Source organism: Phodopus roborovskii, unplaced genomic scaffold, assembly GCF_943737965.1.
Source record: "Phodopus roborovskii unplaced genomic scaffold, PHOROB, whole genome shotgun sequence".
Lineage (NCBI taxonomy): Eukaryota > Metazoa > Chordata > Mammalia > Rodentia > Cricetidae > Phodopus > Phodopus roborovskii.
Genome location: NW_026125506.1, coordinates 4,102,669 through 4,130,283, shown reverse-complemented (window position 1 = coordinate 4,130,283; position 27,615 = coordinate 4,102,669). Strand labels below are relative to the sequence as shown.

The 27,615-nt window shown below is 54.0% G+C and overlaps 2 protein-coding genes across 5 annotated transcripts in view; one reads left to right on the top strand and one right to left on the bottom strand.

Moving 5' to 3' along the window:
- Git2 (GIT ArfGAP 2) overlaps positions 1–11,435 on the top strand; it is a 45,015-nt gene extending 33,580 nt beyond the window's left edge. For all 4 annotated transcript variants that reach the window (XM_051176480.1, XM_051176478.1, XM_051176477.1 and 1 more), the window contains 6 exons: positions 1,450–1,698; positions 3,456–3,545; positions 6,865–6,947; positions 7,569–7,742; positions 10,009–10,072; positions 10,573–11,435. In XM_051176480.1, coding sequence (XP_051032437.1) covers positions 1,450–1,698; positions 3,456–3,545; positions 6,865–6,947; positions 7,569–7,742; positions 10,009–10,072; positions 10,573–10,785 — 873 coding nt within the window. In that variant the 3' untranslated portion in view covers positions 10,786–11,435. The remainder of the gene's footprint in view (positions 1–1,449; positions 1,699–3,455; positions 3,546–6,864; positions 6,948–7,568; positions 7,743–10,008; positions 10,073–10,572) is intronic.
- Positions 11,436–15,470: 4,035 nt separating this feature from the next.
- Positions 15,471–27,615, bottom strand: Tchp (trichoplein keratin filament binding). The gene is made up of 12 exons (XM_051176510.1): positions 27,413–27,615; positions 26,935–27,145; positions 24,676–24,732; positions 22,918–22,986; positions 22,459–22,632; positions 21,721–21,833; positions 21,457–21,523; positions 20,277–20,449; positions 19,407–19,488; positions 17,809–17,994; positions 17,273–17,416; positions 15,471–16,545 (listed from the first exon to the last, which is right to left on the bottom strand). Exons 1-12 carry the CDS (start codon positions 27,598–27,600, stop codon positions 16,513–16,515), a joined length of 1,497 nt encoding a protein of 498 aa, XP_051032467.1. The 5' UTR covers positions 27,601–27,615; the 3' UTR covers positions 15,471–16,512.

Genomic DNA, 27,615 nt, shown 5'->3' with positions numbered 1-27,615 from the left:
GTGGGTCTGCTAGACCACGTCCCTCTGTGCTCAAGGCCCTGGGTTAGATGCCCGTGTGAGGGGCTGGTGATTGAAACAGGCAACTTGTGCTGATCTCAGAAGACAGTGGGGCGGAGCCCATACTGGGCTCTGGGAGGCGGTAGCAGTGTTGAGAGAGTTTCTTTTTTCACAGCCTAGGCTGACTCATGAGGCCAGTACTCAGGGACCTAACCCGTACCCTCCTCGCTGAGGCCATCCAACTCCCCTTCAGAATCCTATCTCTCTTTGAAAAGGAGGTTGCAAAATTAGGCAGGGAAGCTATGCTTCTGTGGAATTATAGCTCTGCTAATATAAGGGTGTGGGGTCTGTTTACATAGCAAGGCATGCATTTATTTCATTTCAAGGCTAGATAAAGTTTTTAATAGAGTTGGCAAAGCAGTATGATTTCTGTCTGATCTTTCACATCTGACAGCTGCTTGGAAACGATGCTAATTAATGAAGAGGACCGGCCACTATTGGTGTATTTCCACAGATCCGTGCTATCTAGATAAAAGTTGAAGTTAACTCCTAACCCTGCAAGAGCTCGATATTGGAATGAGGGTCTCCTGGTGCAGGCGCAGTTGCTTATGGACTGAAGCCTTGGCGATGGAGGGCAGTTCAGTCAGGGTAAACATCCTGTCACAGAGTAGACAGCTGACAGAGTGGCATGGGAGGGCCGATGCAGCATGGGTATGGCCACTGTTAAGTTGCCAGCCCCACAATTCCTTGCTGATCCCTTAGCCTTGAAGCTGCCCACATGTGAAAACTGGCAAAGTACTCAGGGCCTCCAAGTGACGGTGTCTGAGCAAAGCGAGGTGCTACCAGGCAGGCTAGCTCATTTAAAGCCAACATCACCGACTACATGGTTTTTGAGTGACACACCAGCCCTGGCAGAGAAAGGACTGTGGGGCGGCCCGTCATGGGAAGATGCTAACACAGACCATTGGGTGCCGGTTTGCTGGGATACATTAACTTGGCAAACTCACCTGGTTCGGTTGCCTCGTATATTTTTTAAAAACATGCTTGAAAGTGCTTGGAATATCAAGAGTGCTATACAGTAAATTTTTTTATACTGGTTTTTCTTGTTGGCTCTTTGGAAAGCAGTAGGCGCTGGAATCTTCCTGACTTCTGGCTTTGCACAGCACCTCCCGTTTCTTTGTGTGGCTTCTATGGCGCCTCCTGTCACTGTTCCCATTTGCAGATTGCTTAGGGATCGTGTGACAACAGCCCTAGTTAATGCCCTGAACCTCTTCCTTGAAGCAGATGTGGTGAAAAGTGGATTATGCCAGGAGGAAGAGCCCTTGTTCCCTTCACTTGCAGCCCAGCTAGCTTTGCCGTTCGCATGAAGTCGGTGTTGTGTTTATGTGCTTGGTGCTTGCTTTGTGTACTTACTGTGCAAAACGCAGGCCCACCGCCCAACATTTCTTTCAGCTTCAGACACTCCAGTGTGAGAATTCAAGCCTCAGGAAGCAGGCCACAACCAGTGCCTGTCAGGTGCAGATTGGCCCCGACTACCCAGACACTTCGAGCCACTCTTCCTTAAAGCGACGGCCCTCTGCCCGGGCCAGTAGGCCCATGTCCATGTATGAGACTGGATCAGGTCAGAAACCATACCTCCTGATGGGGGAAGCTAACCGCCCTGAGGAGGCCAGGACGAGGCTTCAGCCCTTCCCTGCTCATGTAAGTAGCAAGGCTGTGTGTGTCCGTGCTGTGTACTCTGACCCTGTGCCCCCCTCCTGACCATGTAGACCTTTGGGCTCTGAGAGGTGCCCCTGTGTTTGCAGGGTAAACATGTCTACAACTGCTACCAGTGTGGCCGTGAACAAACAGGCTTGTGGGCCGGAAGGTTCTGGCTCTTACCAACCCCTCCCCTCTAGTTCCTCTCTTCCCATGATGCATTTCTCAGACAGCCTCTGTTGGCAATTTTTGTGTAAAGCTTCCTTCCCAAGTTCCACAAACAAAAGCCAATTGTAAAGGTCACTAGCACAAATGTCTTTGTCTTCAAAATAGGCAGCGGTTGGGACTTGAGGCACGGATCAATGGTTAGAGCACTGGCTGCTCCTGCAGAGGACCTGGGTTTATTATTTCCCAGCACCCCCATGGCATCTCACAGGCAGCTGTGACTGCAGCTTCAGGAGATTGTCGTCTCCCGGCCTCCAAGGCACACATGCATGCATGCAAAACACTCATGTAAAATAATCTCTTTAGAGCGCAACCAAGTAGGCAGAGGCGTGCCCCTCTGTGACCCGAAGCACTTAGGACCAAAGACTCTTCCTGGCCCTGTGACCTGACACTCGAGAGGCTCTGGGCTTCGGCAACCTGCTTACAGCACAGGCTGTCAGCGTGGCTTGGTCGTTTCACACAAGTGGGAGCAGCAATTACAGCAGCGCTCAGGAAGCTGGAGCAGGGGGATTGCCTGGACTATTGAGGAGATCTTCAAAGTCAACTGTGTATAATAGAACCTGCATCTCACACACACACACACACACACACTCACGCACGCATGCACACACACACTGACACACACACACACGTCAGTTCCGAAGACTGCTGTGTGTCAGGCTCTCACACATTAGGTTGCAGGTTCTCAAACGTTAAAATGCTGTCTTCTGGATTGGGTTACTATGAAGATGTCTGACACTGCCTTATGCAGTTTTTTTTTTTTTTTTCAGAGCATCATATTTATCCTTTTGAGTGTCAAAATTATTTCTTCAGGGTACATAGAGAGTTTCAATAAAGTTCTTAGAGTAATGCAAAGTAATGATAAGAGCTAAGAAATTAGCCAGGTGGCGGTGGCATACACTTTTAATCCCAGCACTGGGGAAACACACGTAAGCGGGTCTCTGTGAGTTCGAGGCCAGCCTGGTCTACAGAGCGAGTTCCAGAACAGCTTCCAAAGCAATACAGAGAAACCCTGTCTAAAAAAGCCAAAAGAAAAAAAATCTAATAAATGAACCTGATTTTGATTTTTGTCAGCTTTAAATGGTGCAGCTGCAGTGTTGTGTGTGACCAGGGGCCATCTTTCAGCTTCTCGGTGTTTGGTGTAATGCTTGAAGACAGTATATTTGCATCTGAACTAAGAAAAAGAGAAACCTACTTTTATATAACTGGAAACAAAACTTAGGAAAACCCCCGTTAGTAGCGTACACAGTGTAGTTGGTACAGGGTTAGGGTGTGCGGCTGCTGTGTTGTCAGTATCTATAGTACTGAAGGTTGGAGTGGTGGCATGCACTTGGGTCACATCGTCCCTCTTAATTCAGAACAAGCGTCAGTGGAGGCTGTGCTCAAGGGGGCGCTGCCAGTTCTGAGAGCTGTGTCACAGCTGTCACCACTGTCACGGAGCTCACGGGACTCTTGTATGATGAGCTAGCTGTAGGGTGGGAGGTGGGCGTCTGTGTTTTGTGTGTTCCCAAGCTTGTTTCTCTCTCCCCTTCCAGATTGGGAGGAGTGCGCTTGTGGCCTCCTCTTCGTCTCTGCCCTCCTTCCCCTCCACACTTTCCTGGTCCAGGGACGAAAGCGCCCGAAGGGTTAAGTACACTCGGAATGTCTGCCCGGGAGGGGCGCTGGCCCTCCCCTCTTGTCCTTGCCCCTTGCTAACAGCCCTGTGTCCTGCATGAAACAGCTTGGCTCCGGTTTCTCACAGCAGCAGGCACATGGCCTCATGCACATACAGAGGTGCAGCCTCCTTTCCTGTGTGCCCGCTCCACGCTGCTCCTTTCCACCTGCCTAACCAAGCTCACCAATCGGCCTGTGGCACTCACGCTAAGCACACTGTCCTTTAAACAAACACAAAATCAAGCTGGCTGCTGGTTAAATGTAACAGGGCAAGTCTGTCTCACTTTTTGGAGCTACGGTTATTAAAAGTATCGTACTTGGGTTAGCATGAAAGTGTCATGGCTTTTTTTTTTTTTTTTTTTACTGACTTTATGTTAGCACCATCCTGTCTGACACACGTGGCCCTCAGTTGGTGCTGTCATGCTTTCTAGCGGTGCAGAAGGGAGGTGGGTGCAGGGTGAGCGCTGCCCATGTATACTGGTGTGTGCCTCACACCGCAGAGTAGGACATGTGCAAGCTACTCTAAAGGGCTCGCCTCCCGACACCCACCTTCAAGAAAGGCAACTGAAGGGTGCAGAGGTTTTAAGTGTCATAGTCCCCGCTCCCAAAGGACCGTCATGTTAAAAGAGAATGTTTCCACATGCACAGAGAGCATGATGACGTCCTCTTGAGGGAGGCTGTGGGGAGAACCGAGCTTTAGAGACCCGCTCTTCAGACTCCAGCGCAGTCTGTAGCTGCTGAGGGAAGGGAATGTGGGCAGGAGAGCTCCTTCCCTGCAAGCCTCTGTGCACCCCCCACCCCCAGGATGCTGGGGACCCAGTCCACTGCCAGGGTCACGTGGCTAGCCGGGCCTCTGAGTTTCCTCACAGCGCGCTTGTGAAGCAGCGAAGTCAGGGTTTGCTGTTTGGTACTTGCGGTCTTCTGGGCAGTCCTGACAGTGCATGTAGAGTGCACATAGCGGTTCTGTCCAGTAATCCAGTAAGAGAAGCAAAATAATAACGAAGATCCCCAGTCTGTTAACAATTTCCTTAAAGAGAGTCAAGTAGGCCCTTGTTATCCATCGTAACGTTTTATAGGCTTTAGCGTGTGGAGTTTTGGTAGCTTTGGGATAGGATTTTGTGCACAGTGAGGAGTGACGTCAAGGCCCGTCCGAGCTCCCGGCAGCTCTGCCGTGGTCTGAGGCTTCTGTGGTCTGTCTGAGCAGAGCAAATGGCAGGTTGTTACAGAACCAAAGCAGCACCAGCTGTAAGGTGACTTTTCTATTAACGGCTTTGAGAGCAGCACTTAACAGCCCTCCCTGGCTCTGCATGCTCACGGTGATTTTCATAAACTTAAATGCTGGCTGCATTGAAATCCTGTGTGCTTTTTTGACGACGGAGGAGGACTGAGTGCGTAAGTAATTGACCCTGGGTGACTGTCCTCTGCACTTGAGGATCACTGGCTGAGCACTTGCTGGGTGTTCGGCTCCCTCTTCGGAGGTTCTTAAACAGCGCAGCACTTTTGATCATTGTGGGTAATGTATTCCATTTCTGACTGCCATCTCGACATCAGGGAAAGCAAAATCACCTATTACAGAGACATGGGATTCCAGGAGACAGGAGAAGTACAAGTTTAAGGCAGACCTGGACTATACAGCAGGACTCACTCTGTCTCAAAACCCAAAATGTAAGGTGCAGAGGATATTAATCCCATCTCCTAGAGTATTCCTCCATGTAATGTGTGTGTGTGCGTGTGTGTGTGCACATATGTTTGAGAAATAGAGATTAATCAGACATTCCCTGTAAAAGGTAAGAGGGGTCTTGGGGTGGTGGGTTCTGATAGCAGGTCCACAAGCCTCTGCTTTTACTGCCCCAGCCCTCTGCCTGCCGCCCAGGCCTCTGGTGTCAGTGAGCCAGATAAAAGTGCACAGCAGTGAGCAGGTGCTTAAGAACTCGGCTTTAATCTCACGGGGTTCCAAGCCAGCACTCAGTCACTTACCAGATGAGTTGGAGTGGGTAAGAAAGTTCGTACTAGGAAGCCAACCCTGGAGTCTTCTGTAGAGGGGGAGAGAGGAAGTCCAGGAGGAAATGGAAAGGACCTCAGTAGGCAGGCAGGCAGAGAGACAGGCAGAGAAAGCACAGTGTGGCGGGACTGGGGAGGCACCCCACCTTGGAGCTGGCCAAACCACAGGCCTTAAGTAGACTTCCTCAAAGCAGCCTCTAGCAGCCGTCTTTCCGGATGTGTCTAAGCAGAGCCTTTAGGGCCGCAGCCTTTGCCACATTCCCCCTGAGCAGTTCAGTCCCCTGTCTATGCACGGCTGGAAACAGGCAATCAGTAATCAGTGTAGGTTTTTGCATTGGCTTACACATTTCTAGATACGGGATTGTCCTACATGGTAAGATGAACACTGAGAGACAGTTCCTGCACACGGATGTGGTCCTCGCCATGTTTGCGGCACTGAGAGACCCTGCCTTTAATGGTATTGCCGTTCTTTTGCGATATTTCTAGGGATCCGTACTTTGAATCTCCAGCCCGTTTTGAACCTTCTCAGTTAAACCAAATCTCTGCATCTTCAGAGAGAAATATTTTAGGAAACAGGCAAACGGTGTGGAGCTAAGAGTCATTCTGGGCTGATGGCTTGGTTCACAGGCAGCCCATAGCTGGCTTTCTTAAGGGCTCATAAAAACCATCCCTGGGGCTGGAGAGATGGCTCAGAGGTTAAGAGCACTTAACTGCTCTTCCAGAGGTCCTGAGTTCAATTCCCAGCAGCCACATGGTGACTCACAACCATCTATATTGAGATTTGGCGCCCTCTTCTGGCCTGCAGACATATGTGCTGGTAGAACACTGTATACATAATAAATAAATTAAAAAGATTCTTTAAAAAAAAAAAGTCCCTGAAGGCAGAAGTTCTTAGAGTAGCCATCCAGACTTGCAGGCGTGTAGTGAAGTGGGGGTCTGCAGAAGGCTTGAGGCCTGGCTCGTGGTCCTTTTCCTGTCTGGTGTTTACAGTCAGTTTCCAGCCCTGAAGGTGTGTATTGAGATAAGTGCTGGTGTGTTTGGTGAGAACTGAATGAGAGGCTTGAGTGTGTGTCTGTGTCAGCGCGCGTGTTTGTTCAGGGAGCCGTTGGTGAGCTAAGGACGGATGGAACCAATACTCGCTCTCTTTTACTACATTTCCAGTAAGAGCTGGTTCCCATCCCAAATGAGCTCTGGGTGTGAAGGTGACAAAGCCTGGCAGGAATACTTCCCTGGGAGACCCAGGAAGGGTATGATGTTCAAAACTGACGGGGACCCCTTCTCTGTTTGTAGGCGTCCAGGCTGGAGAAGCAGAACAGCACGCCGGAGAGTGGCTATGACAACACTCCCTGTGTTACCGAGCCAGAGGACACCGGGTATGTGCAGGGGAGCAGAGGGAGGGGCTGTTAGCACAGGCATGGGCGGGGAGCAGAGGGAGGGAGGGGCTGTTGCACAGGCATGGGCGGGGAGCAGAGGGAGGGAGGGGCTGTTGCACAGGCATGGGCGGGGAGCAGAGGGAGGGAGGGGCTGTTGCACAGGCATGGCGGCCCCGGCCACCGCAGCCGGCTACCTTCAGCCTGTGGAGGTCCTGAGCTGCTCGAGTCTCCTGGTGTCGTGAGCTGCGTTCTCTGCACTCAGGTCCCCTCCTGTGCGCTGTGGGCCCATGGGCCAGCATTGCCTTCCTGCAGGCCAGGGCCGCACTGCCGGGCTGAGACCCGGGCTGAGATCCGGGCTGAGATCCGCTCAGTGTGACCTCCTTTGTCAAGGAGTTGGCAGCCTGGGGATGGCTGTTGACAGCTGCACCCTCCCCGTCCATTATTCCCTCTGCCTGCCGCCTTCACACTGTCTACAGCAGCCTTCACTCTAGCCCAGGACAAATGAAAGGCCTGAGTGCGGCTGTAGGTGCTGGTGACCGATCAGCAGGGCTTGCTGTTGTCTCCTGGGAAACAGGAGGAAGGGGCCACAGGAAACCCGATGAGCGCCTGTCATGTCCACAGGTCAAACCGGAAGGGATGGCAAAGGAGTATGGTGCGGCAAGGTGATGGCTCATTGCCAGGCACAGCAGAGCCCCACTTTGTCCCCAGCACAGAAGATGTCATCCGGAAGACTGAACAGATCACCAAAAACATCCAGGAGCTCCTAAGGGCGGCCCAGGAGAACAAGCACGACAGGTATGAGCTGCGCCGGCCGGCGAGAGAGCGGCCGTGCCCGGGGCGCCCAGAGAGCGCCTGCAGGGGCTGCTTGAGGGTCGCTCTCACTTCTGGGCGTGCAGGATTTTCAGTGCCGTGTTTTCATTGTGACACAAAGTGATCTGGAAATAAATACATCAGCAGCTTCCCTGGGGACAAGGGACGAAGCCACCTCACTACTCAAAGGTGATTCTTCTGGCCGCTGCTTGGCTGAGATGCTCTTTGCGGACTAGATTTCCAGACGGGAGGTGTCCCAGTGTGTGGGCTGCTCTGGGTGATTCCTTACACAGTTACAAACCCTGCTGGTGATTCAAGCCACACCTACGCAACTGCTCCCTGGCGCTTGTCAGAAAGACAGATGTGTGTCCTGAGGCCTTTTCAGGGTGCCGAGATTGCAGTGTGCATTTGCTTCAATTGAGGAAACTTTTATGTAGGAATCCATTCAGCGCCTGCTGTGCTTCACTCTCATTTGAAGACCAGAGAAAATGACGATTCCACATCATGGCGTATGCTTATGATTCAAAACCACAGTTGGCCTAGGGGTTTACTTTTTATTAAATATTTGGTGCTCTGTGCTTTCACATAGGACCTGGTGCTGTGCTAATGACAGCCTCTCCCCTCCCCCGGCTTCCTTGTCACAGGGTTCTAGCACTTAAGTTTACCTGGGGCCTCACCCCCACACCTCCATCTTGCTTCCAGTTGCCTGAGTCCAGCAAGTTCCCCTCACCCCTACCCGGCTCTCACCCCTACCCAGCTCTCACCCCTACCCCGGCTCTCACCCCTACCCAGCTCTCACCCCTACCCCGGCTCTCCTGCAGCCCCTCACCCCTACCCAGCTCTCCTGCAGCTTCACTTGTTCGAGTCTCACCTCCCCCACTCCTCCATTCCCTCCACACACACAGAGTAATATAAAAATAGAAATAGAGATGGCTTTTGATAGTCTTTATTAGAAGTCAATTTTATGGTTTTAAAAAAACAAGGAAAGAACATTACTTGAGGCTTTGAGTCTGGCAGTTAGAAACATCTTTGTCAGGCCAAACCTACAGCACCGTTTCTTTGCAGAAAATGCCTCCTAATGTACTTTTCCAGTGCCCACATCCCTCCCAGGCAGTGGCCAGGCCTGCACATACAGCCAAGGCTTGGTGACAATGTTGCATCAAGAACCGTCACTCAGCACCCCATCAGTTTGTGTTTGTCCCTCTGCACTGTAGCACACAGGCTTCAGGCTGCTGACCCGACAGGCTGCACTGCAGAGTCACCCCATCTGCTCTGCCAGGTCCCCACGCCGTTCATAAGTGAAGATGTGAGGTCGGCTCCTAGCGCAGGGACTGTGCCTCACTGGCCAGGCAGCCGCATAGTGAGGTGTAGGCGCATAGTGAGGTGTAGGCGCATAGTGGGGTGTAGGCGCATAGTGGGGTGCAGGCGCATAGTGAGGTGTAGGCGCATAGTGGGGTGTAGGCGCATAGTGGGGTGCAGGCGCATAGTGAGGTGTAGGCGCATAGTGAGGTGTAGGCGCATAGTGGGGTGTAGGCGCATAGTGGGGTGCAGGCGCATAGTGGGGTGCAGGCGCATAGTGGGGTGTAGGCGCATAGTGGGGTGTAGGCGCATAGTGGGGTGTAGGCGCATAGTGGGGTGCAGGCGCATAGTGGGGTGCAGGCGCATAGTGGGGTGCAGGCGCATAGTGGGGTGCAGGCGCATAGTGGGGTGTAGGCGCATAGTGGGGTGTAGGCGCATAGTGGGGTGTAGGCGCATAGTGGGGTGCAGGCGCATAGTGGGGTGTAGGTGCATAGTGGGGTGCAGGCGCATAGTGGGGTGTAGGCGCATAGTGGGGTGTAGGCGCCAGCTGGGATTTAAGGGACTTCCCCAGTCCTTCCTTTTCCTATTCTTCACCTCTGTGGGCCTTGGCGTGGGACCATTGCTCCTTTCTGGAAATCTGGAAGGTAGGTATGGGAAGTAAATGAGGAGCGTGAGCATGTGTGGATGTCGTCATCTCTATTGCCCAGAGCGCACAGAGCAGATCTCAGGCCTGGGGACTATTACAGGGTGGGCGTCCCTGGGGGGCGTCCCTGGGGGGCGTCCCTGGGGGGGGGCTGCTATAGCTGTGCCTGCCATCACGTGCACACTGCCAGCCCCACCCCCACCCTAAGCCTTCATTACCCAGTGGGGGTGCAGTCCAGCCGCCTGTGAGCATTCTTTACCTCTAAATCGTTGGAGCTGCTTGCTAACAGCTTTCTTCAATGTCTTGCAGTTACATTCCCTGCTCGGAGAGAATACACGTCGCTGTTACAGAGATGGCAGTGTTGTTCCCCAAAGTAAGTCACTTCCTGTGCACTGCTGAGTCTCTCAATGTTGCTTCCTGACCTTATAGTGCCTTTGGTGGGAGCAGGTGCTGGGATGAAGCCCAGGGCCCTGTGCCTACCAAGCAGACTCACCTGCAGAGCTGCACAGCAGCCCTTAACTTTTCTCTGATGTTTTTAAATACGTCATCTTACAGGGCTTTGAGCTGTTTCCACTGTGCATGAATATCGGTTTAAGTAAGGCGTGCTACAAGGCAAGGCAGCAGTGTAACATTTAGGACGTATTACCCTCAAGGTTTAATACCTCAGAATAGCACACAATATAAAATTCTTCTCAGACGTAAGCATCTCCTCACTCCTCAGCCATGGCTCATAAAGCTGGTAATGTTAGAATGCCCATTGGAAACGTCTGGGCTTTATTTACAAGCAGCTGCAGCTGCTGTCGGGGTAGACTCCTCCTTGCTGCTGGATGTCCACCCTGCAGCCCACAGCAAACCGTATACTCTTCCTTCTAGAAACCCAAGTCTGACGCGGTGAGGGCTTCCCTCCGGTTACTGACGTCCAGTGCCTGCCGGCTCCAGTCTGAGTGCAGGAAGGCCCTCCCAGGAGACCCAAGCTTGCCCATGGACGTGCAGTTGTTCACACAGCAGGTCATCCAGTGTGCCTATGACATCGCCAAGGCTGCCAAACAGCTGGTCACCATCACCACCAAAGAGAACAACAGCTGAGCTCCAGAGCGCTGCCCTTCTGTTTTGTAGGCTTCTCAGAGTCCGGCTTCAGTTTAGACGTGGACGCTTCAGAGTTTTACGAAAACGTTTAATAATGATTTGAAACTTTTTAAAAGAAAGCGCAATATTATTTTTGCATGTTTTCTAACAGATTCTTGACTGTGATTTAACCATTGCCTTATTTGTGCCTGTTTGCAACTTAGCCTCTGTTCTGTTCTGTGTTATCACCAAGCGCTTACTTAGGTCATGATCGGATGTTTAAAAGGAATAGTTTGGAGTTTGCTAAAGCTTTTCCATCCTTTAAAACTCTCTGCCCATGGCTAAAACTTTAATTGATATTTTTAGTAAAACCTTTTCTTAAGAGAGTTGGATTTAAAAAAAAAAAACAAAAAAAAAAAAAACAAAAAACAATGTTATCTGTTCCTTCCAAGCATCGTGCAATAAGTAGATTTTCCATCCTGCCGTAGAGTCTCAGAGCTTGGAGTATCTCTAGGCATGTGTGGAAAGCAGGGTCCTTGCCTCTTCCTAAAGAGAGCAGATCTCTTGGGAAGGACAAGGGAATGACCCATCCCTAACTTTTGTATCATGTTAAGTGTTGTGTTATTTAATATTTTTATCTTGATTTTCTATCTATAAAGATTTTACCATCATGCTGAAGTCTCCATAATGTCCAAACAATAGTTACGAATCCACCCTCCACATCAGGTTCTAGGTGGCCACATTCCGAGTGGGAGTGCCACCCCACCCCACCCCCAACCGCTGTCAGGGACCTGCCTCTCCCTTCCCTCCCCTCCCCAAGCCAGATAATTGACTCAGAACTTAGGCTCTCAGACCCGAGCTAACATGCGGTGGGTGGTACCCTTCATCCTTTGACCTCCTACAGCTTCACGTGTCTCCTCCTCTGGATGGATTTCTTCCCAGGTAAGACATCCCTTCGCCTCACTGTGCTTAGAGATTAGACACCCTGTGGCACTGTGGAGTCATTCTCAGCATGCTGTAGCTGACTGTTGCTCTGCAATAGCTCTACAAGCACTGAAGTTGACATCTGGGCCACAGCGCACTGGTTTTTACATTACTTAAGGCTCTTTCTTGTGAACGCTACAGCCATCCATACCCCAGCTCGCCACATCTGTTTTATGTGAGAGGAGCTTAGGCTCCGACCTGAGAGAGCTGACCTTGAATGGCTAGGAAGCCAGCCAGATGTACAGCCGGGCAAAGGGGGAGGGGCCAGCTGGGGAGCCCCGCCCAGCCAGGTGTACAGCGGGGAGGGGGGAGGGGACAGCTGGGGAGCCCCGCCCAGCCAGGTGTACAGCGGGGGAGGGGGGGGAGGGGGACAGCTGGGGAGCCCCGCCCAGCCAGGTGTACAGCGGGGAGGGGGGAGGGGACAGCTGGGGAGCCCCGCCCAGCCAGGTGTACAGCGGGGAGGGGACAGCTGGGGAGCCCCGCCCAGCCAGGTGTACAGCGGGGAGGGGGGAGGGGACAGCTGGGGAGCCCCGCCCAGCCAGGTGTACAGCGGGGAGGGGGGAGGGGACAGCTGGGGAGCCCCGCCCAGCCAGGTGTACAGCGGGGAGGGGCCAGCTGGGGAGCCCCGCCCAGCCAGGTGTACAGCGGGGAGGGGGGAGGGGACAGCTGGGGAGCCCCGCCCAGCCAGGTGTACAGCGGGGAGGGGGGGACAGCTGGGGAGCCCCGCCCAGCCTGCAGGGACAGCAACTCCTCTCTCACTCCTCATGTTGCTGTGGAGAAATAGACATGAGTTGCTAAAGCTTTGGTTTTTCAAGATTCTAGAAATGTGGGTTACTTTATGCATGTCAGTCCATACATGCCCACTGAGTGGCAGAAGTGAGCTGTGGCCTCCAGGCTGCCTCTCAGCCTCCACTGGGGCCTTTTACCACAGCATGAGGGCTGGCTTTACTGACCACCATTAGAAGCCTCTGAGCCAACCCTGGAAGGCAGCGCTGACCCGCTGTGAGGTCACGGTCAGTCTACCCCCCCCCACCCCCCCCCACCCCGTGCTCTGTGGAGTGACTGTCAGTCCATACACTGGCGTCTTCCAACCTTTCTGTGTCCCCGTCCAGCCTGTTCCGGAACCCCACTGGTACTCCGGTACTGTCTGCAGTCCCCACCCCCACCCTGCCAGGGCCCATCCTACAGCCAGTTACCAAACACCTGAGAACTAGGAGCTGCAGCCTCCCCAGTCTGTAAATGGGGAACTGAGGCTCAGACCTGTGGGCACAGGTAGCCGGCTGAGGCCGTGCTCTGAACCCTGGGTCTCCGCCCACATGAGTGACTGTCCAGTATAAAGATAGCAGAGCTGTGGCTGAAGGGGGGGTAAAGAGTCCACACTGGCCCCTCCCCACCCCCACCCCTTGCCTTCCAGTGCCGTGTTTCCCCACTGATGGGAGATGTCAGTCTGTAAATAATGTTTCTCATACTGGCTAATGGATAAAGCACTGTTGGCCAATAGGAAAGGAAGATAGGAGACCAGGAGGAAAGAGGAAGTAGGAAGGAGTCAGCATGGAGAGACGGGGAGACGAGACGCCTGCCTCACTCCCCGGTAAGAACGCCACGTGGAAATATTACTTACCTCACCTGTTCTGGTGGTTTCCGCACTGAGGGCATCTCTTAGCCTCTGCCGCTAGATGCCCATCTCACTAACAGGAAGGGTCTGAGGACAGGTTCCACGGGGTGAAGAAAGGAAGCTCCCCCACCCCACCCCAGCTTCTGCATCCCGTGAGGGGCGTGCCCAGGCAAGGTGGGAGAGTGAGGTATGCCTGGCTCTGGGTTAGAATGGGAAGAACTCTGCCCACGCCCTGGCAGGCACACGGAAGGCTGGCTCGTCTGAGCTTCCCCTTGAAGCTCCCCACAGTTTCCACGTTCATGTCACAGTACGGAGACCTGGCCCAAGAGGGATCATGTGGCAGTTGTGTGATGGGCACTGACGGGAACCAGAACCTTGGCCCAGGAGAGGTGAGCACGCTCCCTCGCTGAATGTGGCTGCCATATCTGCAGGGCTATCAAGCGGCCACTTGTGAGCTCAGGTAAGGGACCCAAGCAGTCTTTCCGAGGCCCTGTGGCCTCCATCCTCTACGCTGCGGGGCAGCTGCACAAAGCCTGTGTGCATCTCCAGGACCAGCTTGGCTTCACTCAACAGGTGAAGAGTCCTGAGGCCAGCACACATCCCTGTGCTCCCAGTGCTCAGTGGCAGGGGCCTGGCCCTGACAGGAACTCCCACACTCACACAGGACACGGCAGTCGTGAATGTTCCATGCTAGGGGCATGTCATAGGAGCTAGGGTTTGGGTCATACCCCGTAACTTTGTCTCTACCGTTTGCCTTTTACACCATCGTCTTTTTTAATGTATTATACTTTTTATTTAGAGAAGACAGTTGTGGGAGTCAGTTTTCTCTGGGTCCCAGAGGTTGGAGCTCAGCGGCCCGGTTCAGCAGTAGGCTCCGTTATATGCTGAGTCATCTCACCAGCCCTGATTTATTTTTAAAATTACATTTCAAAGACTATAGCTGTTCTCTGTGATAAACTACAAATACCCAAAATGAAAATAACGTGGACAAGGATATAGTTGGTGCTTGCCAAACGTGCAAAGCCCTGGCTGGGCTCCATTTTCAGTATCCTGTAAACAAGGCTGGACAGGCACAGGCCAGAATGAAATATACCATTTATCCTGTTAGAAGTCACCAGAATGCATAGTTTCCCAGCCTACCCAGGCATGACTAGTCTCCAGAACTTGGTTTGGAAGTTTGCTGCCATTACCATGACTGGGGAAACAAACGGGACTGGCCGTTTAGGGAAAGGAACTCCAGGGAGCTGCTGCTTTGGTACACTGAGGCGGGGCCGGGCAGCCTGGTGCCCTCCAGGACTCCAGACACCGCAGATGTGGAAGTCATCTGGGGTCACGCGGGAAACCAGAAACGGAAAGCGAGTGAAGAAGCGGCAGGGCACCAGCGTGGTCAGCTGTGAAAAGTAACAACGGAAACGTAGCTAGTGTTCAGAGAAGCACGCAACAGTCTTGGCGATCACAGAAGTGAGGTCTCCTTCCTCAAAGACAATGCTGTCAGACTCCACATGGCTGAACCGGGCGGGGCAGGTCATGGACAACTGCAACATCCGTGTTTTCAAAGGCATCACAAAAGGAAGGCCTGCAGGTGGCGTCATGAGTGGAAGGTGCCCCGAACCCAGAGGACAGGAAACACTGTCCGTAAACAGGGCTGTGGCTGGGCAGTGCTGGCACACCTGCACGCCTTTTGTCCCAGCACAGGTGGGGAGGGGGCAGGTGGATCTCTGAGCTGGTCTACAGAGTTCCAAGACAGCCAAGGCTACACAGAAACCCGGTCTCCATAAACTAAAAGATGACACAGCCCGTTTCTTCGTTTTCTTTTAGTTTGTCACCTTCCCGTCGCACCACAGTCTGACTCATGCAACGTCTGTGTAAGTCAGACTCCTGCCAGGTTCTTAGCCAGCCGGGGACTTCCCTAGGGAGACTACGCTGAGGTTAGTGCAGAGTCTCCACTACAGCACGACCGTGAGAGGAACCTACTCAAGAAATCAGGGTCTGGCACTACACCGTGACATGCCAATAACAGTCACGGGGGAACGCACTAGGCCCCGGGGTGTAGAACCAGTGTTGGCTTCTAGAAGTTCAGTTTGCAGACATTAAGTCACACACTGTAGTTAGTTTGTTTTTTAATCTTTGCTCTTTGGGGGACCGACACACGTCTCTCAAAGCACAGAGGCTTATTCTTATGAATGCCCAACCTTAGCTTGGCTTGTTTCTAGCCAGCTTTTCTTAATTATCCCATCTACCTTTTGCCTCTGAGTTTTTAATCTTTCTCCATTCCGTATACCTTTCTTTACTTCTTACTCCATGGCTGGCTGGGTGGCTGGCCCCCGGCATCCCCTTCTCGTCCCAGATTTCTCTTCCTATTTATTCTCTCTGCACGCCAGCCCTGCCTACCCTTTCTCACGCTGTAGACTGATGAGCTCTTTATTACACCATCAGGTGTTTTAGACAGGCAAAGTAACATAGCTTCAGAGTTAAACAAATGCTTTTACCAGGCTAGCCCACCAGGTGACCTTGAGGACTCTTCTCGGGCAGCATGAGTTCCAATGCTCTATGGGATTCTTTTCTTTTTGGGGTTGCTGGGGCTGATACGAGGGCCAAAGGCTGCAGGGAAGCAGCCCCCATGGGAACCCTCACACTGCCAGAACACAGAGCTCCTTTGTCACCCACTTTCCAGAAAGCACAATAATGCCAGGCTCTTCCAGAGTACACGTGACCCTTTGGGGCTATGCATCTAATAACCAGAAAGAGCTACACCAAGACTTACAAAGTCTGCCTTCCACAGAAGAACTTACTAAACAGCAACTTCAAAACCTGCAATGTCCCCTCCTCCCTCGGGCTCGAGGTCCCGGCTGACACGTACAGACACGTATCCCCCGTCCTGGGGATACTACTGTAGCAGCTCTAAAGTCTGTTTAGATATGATCTCTGGATAGCACTGTCTGAAAGACCAGTCTGGGAGAGGAAGGCAGGGGAGGGCTCTCATTGGGCACTGCACACCTGTGGCATCTTGACATGAAGCTGGACCACGGTGTGCCTGAACAGGCATGGTCGAATTACAGACACAGCAGCAACTTGAGCCCTGGCCAGAACCAAGCACTGTACAAATGTCTGGATCTGTGTATCAAGTCTGCATGTGTCTCTGCTCGCCATCAGTCCCAGGCAATTCTGGTGTGTCCATAGGCCTGAGAAAGAAAGCACACATGTCAGGCCAGCAGTCTGGAACTCTGGGGACTGCCCTGGGGCTGCGTGTGCCCCGGGAAGCCCTGACCCTGGATGTCAGGTGGCTTTGCAAACGCTGTTCCCTGTGCTTGGACCCCTCTGCCTGCTCAAGCCTGCTAGTCTTGCCCACTTGGCCCCTCGCTCTGACAGTGAAGCAGTCAGCGCCCTCTCTGCAGCACACACCCCTCCCTCAGAACGTCAGGGACCAGGTAGCCCAGGACCCTCCATCCATTCCAGACAGCCTAGTCAGCAGGTCCCTCACAACAGGCACGCAGCCTCCATGGTGGCCTGCCCGGGGCTCACTCGCACAAGTCACGAGCAACACAAAGATGCACAGGGAGAGATGGGGGAGGGGAGTGGTCTCTCGTTTCCTGGCTTCCCTGGCAGGTGGGACCTGACCCCATTGTCAACTCTTACCAACTATGGTCGTCATTCTTCTAGATCATATTTTGTCCAACAGGGTGGACAGGTACAAGATCAGCAGTCAGCCTCCTGTCCCCGTCGTCGTCCGTCGTGTCCCCTGTCCGTCCACCCCCACCCCCCCGCCTTTGCAAAGACTGAGGTTGCAGGAACCAGAGCAAACCACCTGACCATTTGAGGACCAGTCAGGCAATCAATGGCCTTTGCTACAAGGGAGGGACAAGAGAGCCAGCATGGTGCTGTGGTGGCCGGCCGCCCGCAGGTGCCTACCTTGGGCCGGTAGCCCTCCTCAGCCATGGTCTTCGCCTCCTGCTGCAGCAGGGTATCGGAGAGCTGCTCTGCCCGCCTGTGCTCCTCCTCCTCCTCCTCCACCTGCTGGGCCGCTTCCTGGGCCTGCAGCTGACGCTCTGCAACCTGGACACAACAACAGTCACCGGAGACAAGGCCCACGGGGCAGAGCCCTGCCTCTCGGCAAGGAGGCAGATGGCAAGTGCCAGCAGCCAGGGTGGGGACTTGAGGCCATGCAGACAGTGCCTGATCCCCACAGAGACTGAGGAACCACGGATGGAGCCTGTGCCACGGACACATGGCTCAGCGGTTAGGAGGGCACACTGCCTGTGAATTAGCTCCAGGAGATGCAGTGCCTCCTACTGGCCTCTTCGGGCACAGCACACAAGTACACAAACCCACATTCATTAGCACAGGCAAATGTCAGGGCTAATAGAACCAAAGGGACTGGATAAGAGAGCAAAGCAGCAGCCACGGGACTCTGACCTGCAGAGGGCGCCCTTGCCCTGCGTGCCCACCTGGGCTTCCAGCTCCTGCTTCCTGGCTGACTTCAGCTCTTGGCTCTGGTCCTTTGCGCGCTGAGCTGCCTGCCTGGCCTCCTGCAGGCTCTGCAGGAGTTTCTCTCTGTGTCTCAGCGTCTCCTCCTGTGCCCGCCAGTTCTCCTCCATCTTTTCCTGAATCTGCTGCTGCCTCCCCGCCAAAACCTGGCCCGGGGGGGAAAAGGTCTGCGTTTCAGTGGAAGACAGCCCCTCAAGCTTCACGAGGCTGCGGTTCATCTCTGCCAGTCCAGCTTAACCCTCCACACAGGCAGCAGACCTGAGCCTCAGGCCCAGTGTGAGCCCTGTTCTTTCCCAGGCATTCCACCTGTCCTGGTTCGTTTTTTTCTTTCCAACTCTGCACAAGCTAGAGTCATCTAGGAAGTGATGCCGGGTGAGAAAATGCTCCCATAAGGTTGGGTTACAGGCAAGTCAGTGGTGAATTGTCCTGGTTAGTGATTGATATGGAAGGGCACAGCCCCTGGGCAACCGGTCCTCAGTTATGCAGGAAAGCAGGCCAAGCCAGTCACGGGAGCGAGCCAGTGAGCAGCACCCTCCACGGCCTCTGCATCAGCTCCTGCCTCCAGGTTCCTGCCCTGACTTCCCTCAGTGATGGATGTGACCTGAGAGTTTTAGCCTCGGTAGCCCTTTCCTGTCCAAGCTGCTTTAGGTCACGTGTTCTATCGCGTTAGAAACCCTAACTAAGGCAGCAGCCTACAAGACACAGCGGTGTTATGGGGGGGGGGACACCGGGGAGCCCTCTATGCAGGCAGAGGAGCTTCAGAGAAACAGGAAGGCTCAGCCCACCAGCAGCAAGCCACAAGCAACTGCACCAGTGATGCCATCCTCCACGGTTCCAAGTAGCAGACACCCGCTACGGTTTGGAGCCTGGACCTTGACCGAGAGACAAACAGCAGTGAGGTGGCCCAACCCTGTCCCAACATCTGCACCGTCGGGAGGGAGACGGTGTGGCTGTAGCCAGGGGGAACTGGCGTGAAGAAGACGGAAAAGCAGCAGGACAAACGTCACACAAAGGCGAGCATCAACCGACCGGCCAACGCCCATCTCCAAGCGGAACTGGTCACCCCACCCGCTGTAGCCCAGCTTTCAGTGTGGGGTGACAAGGACTCGGCAGCCAGGCCCTGCCCCTCTCCTACACTCGGGGCTACCGCAGGTTGCTGGCCCCTGGGAACACATGCTCCTGCACGAGGTGCCTCACAGAGCATCCACCTGAGGAGGGAGGTGGCATTCGCTGAGGCCGAGGGGCGTGCTAGTGAGGACGCTCCAACTCAAGCCGCACAGGGGGAAGCGTGTAGCAAGGCCACGCGCTGAGCCACAGCACACAGGGGCAGTAACGGCCACGGCCCAGAGGGCTCTGAGGCTTCTGCTTGTTCTTTCTGTCCATCTGAATTCTTTCTAGTAAGCCTGTGTTCTTTACACGGTGACATCACCAGGACAGATTAGTAGGGGTTGCCCACACCCCAGGGACCAATGGCCACCCACGCCCCTCACAGCAGGGATTGGGGTTGCCCACACCACAGGGACCAATGGCCACCCACGCCCCTCACAGCAGGGATTACCTCACTCATCAGTCTGTCGCGCGCGCTCTGCTCTCGAGCCCACTCTGCTTCTCTCTTCTCCCACATCTCCTTGGCCTCCTCCCTGGACAGACAGAAGGACAGCAGAGGCTCTACACCACCGTCAGTGGCGGGGAGCGGACAGCACACACCACCACCAAGCTTCAGCCAAGCAGATCCACAGCAGCTTCCCAAAGGTGGCAGCTAAGGGCAACACTTCCGTAGTATTTCAGGTCATCGTTTATTCTTCTCGCACTGGGGTAAAGTAATCATCAGGCCCAGAGGCAGCAGGGGGAGGGCACTACTTGCGCCCAGGTCTGGTGAGCACACCCCCGGCACACTCTAGGATGGCCGCGAGCCAGCAACCTGCTCGGGTCTCCATGAGCCAGCCCTGTCCCCACCACCTGGCTGACCCGTGTCTGGATATGATATGTACTGCCCGTTATCTGCCTGTTTCCATCTGTGAGTTAGATTTCGGGGCCCCCACAGCTGGGTTCATAGGCCAGCAGTCCCAGCCCCTGGGCCCCGAGGAGCTCAAGGGGTGGAGACAAGCCAAGGCAACATGGCCAGCCTGTCCTCAGGAGCACATTAGGGTCTAGGTTGATTTTTACAGAGCTTAGAGGCGTTAAACATTCCTACAATGGAAGCAGTATCTCCATATGACTTTAAGACTTTATAGATGAACACACTATTACCCTGAACGTCCTCATTCCCACCTGGACTAACGTTCTGTCACTATAGTTACGTCACTACCCCAGCTGCTAGCAGACATGTTCCCTGGATTACAAGACGGAAGTTGCAGAACAAGTGGCCCACACAGTGACCTGACAACATCTCACAGGACCAGAGTAGAGGCCGGCAGCTGCCCCTCACCTCAGCAGCTGCTGCAGCTCAGCCTCCCGAGCTTTCTCCAGCTTCAGCTGCTCCTCGATGACCTGCTTCATCCAGGCCACATCGGCCTGGGCCTGCTCCCGCCTGGCCAGATGGACACGCTGCAGCTCGTCTTCCTTCTCCAGGAGTGCCTGCAGGATCCGCCCGTCTGCCTCCTAGAGGAGAGGTTGTGGCCCATGGGTGGTGGGCCAAGTGAGGAGACACACCGAGGAGCGCGCCTCCCTGCACCACCCCGTCTGCGTGTCCCATGTTCCACCCATGCAGCCATGCAGAGTCTGAAGTGTCTCAGGACAGAAGGGAAGGGCTGGACCCCTGCATTGCCACCACAGGCACATGTCCCTGGATATGACACAGTGGAGAGCACTATTCGGTTCTTTGAAGAGGCTAGAGCCGTGCATGATCATGGACGCATGTACAAACTGCTCACCGCAGCTTTACTGTAAATGGGGAAAACTCGAAATCACCAGATGCCCACTGACAGGAAGTGACCTATTATCTCTATCTACATAACCCAACAGTCACCACAACAAAAGGGTGAGGGGACCCGAGGGGCGGGGGCAGAGGAGTGGGTCTCACATAGGAGGCGGAGTCAGCCAAGCTGAGCGTGCTCCTCACAAGCTCAGTAAAGCTCGTGACAGGAAGAGCAGGCGGCCAGTGTCCACACCGGCAGCGTGTGCTGAGCAAGGTGACTGGAGTGAACACAGGAGCGCACCCGCCTCTCCACGGTGTGCGCGTAAACGAGCCAGGGGAGTGGGCTCCGCAGCAGCCATGTCTGGAGACGGGGAGGACGTGGGTGCAGGCGGGGAGGACGGACGTGGGTGCAGGCGAGCAGGGCCTCGCTCGCTCGGCGCCTCACCGAGACAGAATCAGGCACTGTGCTGCAGGCGCTCACGCCGTGACCTGACGTGACTGCAGTCGAGGGTTAGCATCCGGGTGCTCCAGGATTCCTCCACTAAGAACACCCAAGGCCTCCACCATGCAGCTGCCTGAGCCCTGACACTTCAGGTACCGAACAGCGTTGACAAGGCTGTCGAGGGCGGCCCAGTGCTTGCAAACCCTCGACCCCTCTGTGCCGTCTCCTGGCGTCTCTACTCCCATGTGCTGCAACCCTGAGGGCGCTGTTTCCCAAGGACAAAGGCTGCCGGGCTGTCGGCTCACTCACCAGCTCCTCCTGGACCTGCTGGGTCCGCCGGGTGAGCTGTGCATTGTACTGATGTCTCAAGAAGCGCCTGAAGATGGCAGTAAGCACCTTTAGTCCCACCCGGCTCCACCCCGCACGCGTGCACACACACACACACACACACACACACACACACACACACACACACACACACACACACACACACACACACACACACGCACACACACACACACACACACACACGCACGTACACACACCCCGGGTCTGAGGAGGCTGCCCACACACCCCAGCTCCGCCTTGCGCCGGAGGGCTGCCATCTGCCTTCTCTCTTCCTCCAGGGCCTCCAGCTCCCAGCGCTGCTTCATCAGGTTCTCCTGTTCCTTCTTCAGCTTGGTTGCCTATGGTTACAACGGTAAACCCAAGTAAGATGGGCAGCCACATTGTCCTCCCGCGTCATCTCCATCTCTGGCGCGTGCTCCATGAGCACGGCCTGGCCTCCTCTGTGGCCCGCCATGGGACTCCCAGGTCCACGCCAACAAAACTTCCTACAAGGCTGGTCCAGCCCAGGAGCCTTTCTGAGCGGGCCCCACACTCTGAGTTGACTTCTGTTTCCTCAGGTCCTGTCTCTAGCATCTGAAATTAATGATGGGCACTCAATTTCTAGTTATTAAAACAACGGGGCTGGGGAAGGGCAACAGTCAGAGACTAAGGCCTCCCTCCATCTCAACAGAAGGCTCAGGCCTCTCAGGAACCACAGGGATCAAGGACAGCCTCCTGGACCAAAATCCCTCATGGCTCATGTCCCTGGAGACCCAGAACCTGCTGCGAGGGGAACACCGTGTGCCAGAGTGCGCCCCACTGGAAAGCACAGGTGTGTCCCAAAGTCTGAGCACACCGAGGAGGGTCAAGGCGGGACGGAGGAGCGCACAGCTGAGAGGCGCCCAGCTCTACGAAGGGATCCATCCATACAAAGAACCCCAGCCTCCAGCTCCCTCTGCTTCAGCCCCGCTAGGAGACCCTCACCTCCAGCTCCCTCTGCTTCAGCTCCTCCATCTGCTGGCACAGGGCTTGGGCCTGCAGCTTCTCCTCCAGCTGCCTCCTCTCCTCCTCTGCTCTCATCCGCTCCATCGCTTCCCTGCGGGCCACTTCATACTCATTTTCAAACCGCTTCTTCTCCTGCTCCTCACTGGCTTCTTGCTAACAGAGGGCAGCACCGTCAGCATGCAGCCAGGAGACTCAGCTCCCTGCTGCCACTCAGCGGGCTCAGCCTGGACCCTGCCCCTCCTCTCCTGCAGTGACCCTGGGGCTGGGGACGTCAGGTTTCTTCCCTCCACAATGTGACACATGCAGGCTGCAGGCATGCAGGCTGCACGTGCAGTAAAGCAGCAGGACAGGCACTTGCTACTCATCGAGCCAAGAGCAGAGAAACAGAGCACAGGGAGAGGGGGGAGGGGCAGGGCACAGCGCGTGCGTCACACACACCTGTTTTCTTTCTTCTCTCTGTGTTGCCCAAGAATTTATCACATGCTTCTTGTGAAGGTCCAACTCAAGCTGAGGATGAGAAAGAGAACGTCATTTCCCTGTGGGCTTGTGACCTGCCTGCTGCTGTCCCTGCTGGAGCCTGACCGTGACTCTCTTTGTCTTTGTGAACTTTAGTGCAGAGCAACCCCAAGGAGCACAGTATGGGAGAGGGCGGTGACATGCTCACTGTATAAGAGCACAGCCTGCAACCCGAGCTCAGTCTCCGTGGCGGGCACGTGGTAACGCGGGAGGTAGAAACAAGAGAACTGTCTAGAAGCCCACAAACTCAAGGGCCTGCTAGCTCGGTGTGCTCCGCCAGGAGGCAGAAACAAGACAAACTGCCTCAGCTAGGTGGGAGGAAAGAAATGTCTCCCAAAAGTTGTCCTCTGACCTCCACACAATTGCATGCACACTTGTGCCCTCATACAATAATCCATAAAGGTCAGTGACAGCAAACAATGTGAACACTCAGCAGGTAGGAAGCCAGAGACCGGGGGCTTCCACACCCAGTTCACCCCGGAACAGAAGGGCCAAAGCGTGCCTGGAGCCCCGGGTGAGCAGAACACACTTCCCAGCAGACTCGGAAAAGGAATCGCAATTGGGAAGGACAGCCAGGAGAGGCAGAGGCAGCCCTGAGCTCAGCTCACCAAAACTGCTTTCCACAGTAGTAGCTTTGAACCAGGCTGGCCTTGAACTCAGAGATCGGCCTGCCTCTGCCTCCCCAGTGCCGAGACTAAAGGAGTGAATCAGAATCTAGGGATGGTGGTGCACGCCTTTAATCCGAGCATTTAGGAGGCAGAAGTGGTGGATCTCTAAGTTCTAAGGACAGCTTGGTCTACATAATGAATTCTAGGCCAGCCAGGGCTACATAGTAAGACCCTGTCTCAAGAAACCAAAAAGATTAAAAAAAAAAAAAGTGAACCACCCCATTGTGTGTGTGTGTGTGTGTATGTATGTGTCTGTGTGTGTGTGTCTGTGTGTGTGTGTGTCTGTGTGTATCTGTGTGTGTGTGTCTGTGTGTCTGTGTGTCTGTGTGTGTGTAGGCCAGAGGACAACTTGTGGGAGTTAGTTCTTTGCTTCTACCCTGCATGAAACTCAGGTCCACCACCATGTTTGGCAGCAAACACCTTTCGCCTGCTGAGCCCATGTCACCTGGAAGTTGCTACTGGCAACTTGGAGACAGAGAAGCTACATAAAGTGACAGAAAGAGACTTGTGCAAACCCTGCTGAGGTGAACAGACATCACTAACGGGCTTAGAGCCCTCCGGCCAGCCTCTCTTCAGTGATGTCTGCAGACTCAGCCCTCCACCCCAGGCTGAGCCTTCACCTTAGGAGCCCACCCAGCTCATGCCAACAATGCTGCACGAGTGGCCCAGAGCGCGCTGTCCCCACACCGGCGCCTCTGAAGAAGGCCAGGCAGTGCCGCTCAAGGTCTAGCCATCCACTTCACCAGCTCCATCGCCTCGGGATGCCCTGCTGTCGGGCACCCGAGTCCCGCCCGGCCAGGTCTGTGCTGCCTGCTGCTGGGAGGAGCTCCGGGACCAAGAGCACATCCCCGTGGCGGTCTGCACAGAAGAGCTCACGGACACCGCGCAGTCCTGTCCCACCAGGCCCCTCTCTGCCTGGTCCTCGTCTCCTCTCAATCAGCCCAGCACGAATCCAGACTCAGATGCGATCTGAAAACACCAGGTGAAGCAATGGAAGGCTCTGAATTCTCACCTCGCGAAGCTTGGTGTTGTTCTTTTTCCAGTGGTCATATAAAAGCTGTTCAGCAATCTATGGAGGAAACACAGAAGACCTGGTGTCGCTGTTCAAATCCATTCGCTCAGACAAAGCCAGCACAAGTCAGCACTGCCAACACACCTGCCACTCAAGACTGCTTTACACACACACACACACTCACACACACACTCACACACATGCATACACACTCACACGCACACACATACACTCACACATACACACACTCACACACATACATACACACACTCTCACACACATACACACATACACACACTCACACTCACACTCTCACACACACACACATACAGGATATCAAGGCACAATGGACCAACAGCTAGCTAACATCTGATGCAATGGCTGGCTCCCTTCTAGGAGTTTCCAAGTCGGTAGCAAGTTGAAACACACAGACTGAGGCTAGCTAGTCCCCATAGACATCTGAAGATAAGATACAGTGTTTGCAGACCATTGAGGGATGATTGCAGTGATGTATAAGGGAGAGAAGGGACATTCCCCGTGACGGCGCTAAGAGTGGGCGCTGGCTTTTTGTCTGCCTTCACGCTTGCTGGCAAGCTCATCCACCCTGTCCTGTGGCCATATTAACTCCAACTTCTTACAGACAGAAAACCAGAAGTTAGCCAGGCAGTAATGGCACACACCTTTAATCCCAGCACTCAGGAGGCAGAGGCAAGTGGATCTCTGAGTTCAAGGCCAACCTGGTCTACAGAATGAGTTCCAGGACAGCCAGGGCTCCATGTGGTAATACATTATTTATGACTTAATAAAGACTGCCTGTGGGTACAGAAAGCAAAGGCAGCCATTAGCTCTTAGCTCTACCTCAGGCTGAAAGGGCTGCCCTGTCTACATGAACTCTTCACCAAGCATCAGACGGCTGCCTCTCCTCAGTGTGGCTGGAGAATAAACCTCAGAATGCCGCCTGAGACACTGGGCTTCTGTCTCTATATACCTCTCTAGGGCTGGGATTAAAGATTAATTATAAGGCCAGAACCAAACCTTTGTTTATGGGCTTCAAATCCATATGTGTGATCTCTGTTACTCTTCACTCCAGTGTAGGCCATGGTGGCCTCAAACTCAGAGAGATCCACCTGCCTGTCTTCTGAGTCCTGGGATTAAAGGTGCAGCCACCATTGCCGGGCTTCTACAGCTAACTAGTGTGGCTGGCTTTTTTTTCTGATACTTCAGGCAATCTTTCTTTGTTTTGTTTTGTTTTTTGTTTTTTTTTCAAGACAGGATTTCTCTGTGCAGCTTTGGAGCCTGTCCTGGTACTAGCTCTGTAGACCAGGCTGGCCTTGAACTCACAGAGATTCACCTGCCTCTGCCTCCTGAGTGCTGGGATTAAAGGCGTGAGCCACCAACACCCAGCTATTTCAGGCAATGCTTATTAAATCATAAATAATATATCACCACAGCTACAAAGACAAACCCTGTCTCAGAAAAAAAAAAAGAAAAGAAAAGAAAAGAAAGAGAAAGAAAGAAAGAAAGAAAGAAAGAAAGAAAGAAAAAGAAAAGCAGACGTTCCCCAGAAACCCTCCCAGACTCCAGCACAGGCTGGGATGCAGAGCTTTCCAAGCCTCATGGGCACAATGACTGCTGGATTCCTGGTCTGTCTGCTGTGAGACTGCCATTGCTGGACTGCATGTCTATATGCTCAAAGTGCCAACAAAACATGACTGTCCTCCCAAGCTTGCACAGTCCTTAATGTTCTACCACATTTGGTTCAGATCACTGCTATGTGCTGAATCTGAACCATCCCCCAGGCTCACATTTTAAATGCTTGCCCTCGGCCAGGAAAGTTTTCCTGCCTTTAATCCCAGCATGAGGAACTTACAGGCAGCCAGATCTCTACGACTTTGAGCCCAGGCTGGTCTACAAAGAAAGTTCTAGGAAAACCAGGACTGTAGGGTGAGACTGGTTCAAAACAACAACAAAAAACCAATAGCAGAAATAATTGCTACCCAGCTGGTGGCACTATTCAGAGAGCCAGGGCGCCTTTGGGGGTGAGGAATTAGCTGCTGGCAGCAGCCCACTGGGGCGCGTCTTTGAGGGTTATAGGCCAAACCCTCCCTCGAATGGCTTGAGACCCTCTAAAACCATTACCTAAAACAGAGTCACCTGGCCATCTCATCTGACCAAGGCACCCAAGAATAACCCCACAGATGCAACTGTCCACTCAGGCCACGGACACTCCCACTCTGCAACCTTCTTCGGCTAAGTTACCAGCTTTCTTCGTTCTTCCCGGGCTGACTTCAGATCTCTGTGCTGTTCCCGGATTGTTTGTTCCCGCAGGCTCATGTTCAACTTCAGCCCTTGCAGCTCAGCGGCCAGCAGGTCCTGCTCCTCCAGCACAAGCTGCCTGAGTCTCTCACGACGAGCCTCCAGACTCATCCTCTTCTCCTCCTTCATCTTCTCACGCTGGTAGGCGTGCATACTAGGTAAGAAGCCCGCTGTGCGTCAGACACACCAGCCACAGTTTTGCATGCATTTCTGTCTACATTGTGGGGAGGGCATTCACACAAACACAAACACCTACAGAGAAAACTGCCCGCATGCATTTTATCTTTCAAAGTGCACACACACACACGCGCGCGCGCACACACACCATTTCCAGCTAAAAATACTCATGCATGCTGTCACAAGCCATAGTCCCTAGGTCCTGAGGCCACATCCCCCAAGCAGCTAGCGTTAGGATACTTGCCTCCTTTGGTAGGAGGTCTGGGAGCTCCATTCGGCCTGTTTGAAGCTGTGGATGTCGGAAGTCTTGAAATAACGGCTGTTCTGCTCCCACTGCTGGCGAAGCTGGGCCTCCTGCTCTCGCTGGCGCGCGACCTTCTGGTCCAGGGGCCTCCGGCTGTACCAGTAGGAGGGCAGCGTGGGGAGCGCCATCTGAAGGGGGCGTCA

What these genes read in the sequence shown, in the direction of transcription:
- Tchp (XM_051176510.1), bottom strand. Translation starts at nt 27,600, where the DNA reads ATGGCGCTCCCCACGCTGCCCTCCTACTGGTACAGCCGGAGGCCCCTG. An exon ending in AGAGAGAAGAAAGAAAACAG is followed by an intron (nt 22,633 to 22,917) that starts GTGTGTGTGACG and finishes GCCCTCTGTTAG; the next exon opens with CAAGAAGCCAGTGAGGAGCA. An exon ending in GCGACAGACTGATGAGTGAG is followed by an intron (nt 17,995 to 19,406) that starts GTAATCCCTGCT and finishes CCCCCGGGCCAG; the next exon opens with GTTTTGGCGGGGAGGCAGCA.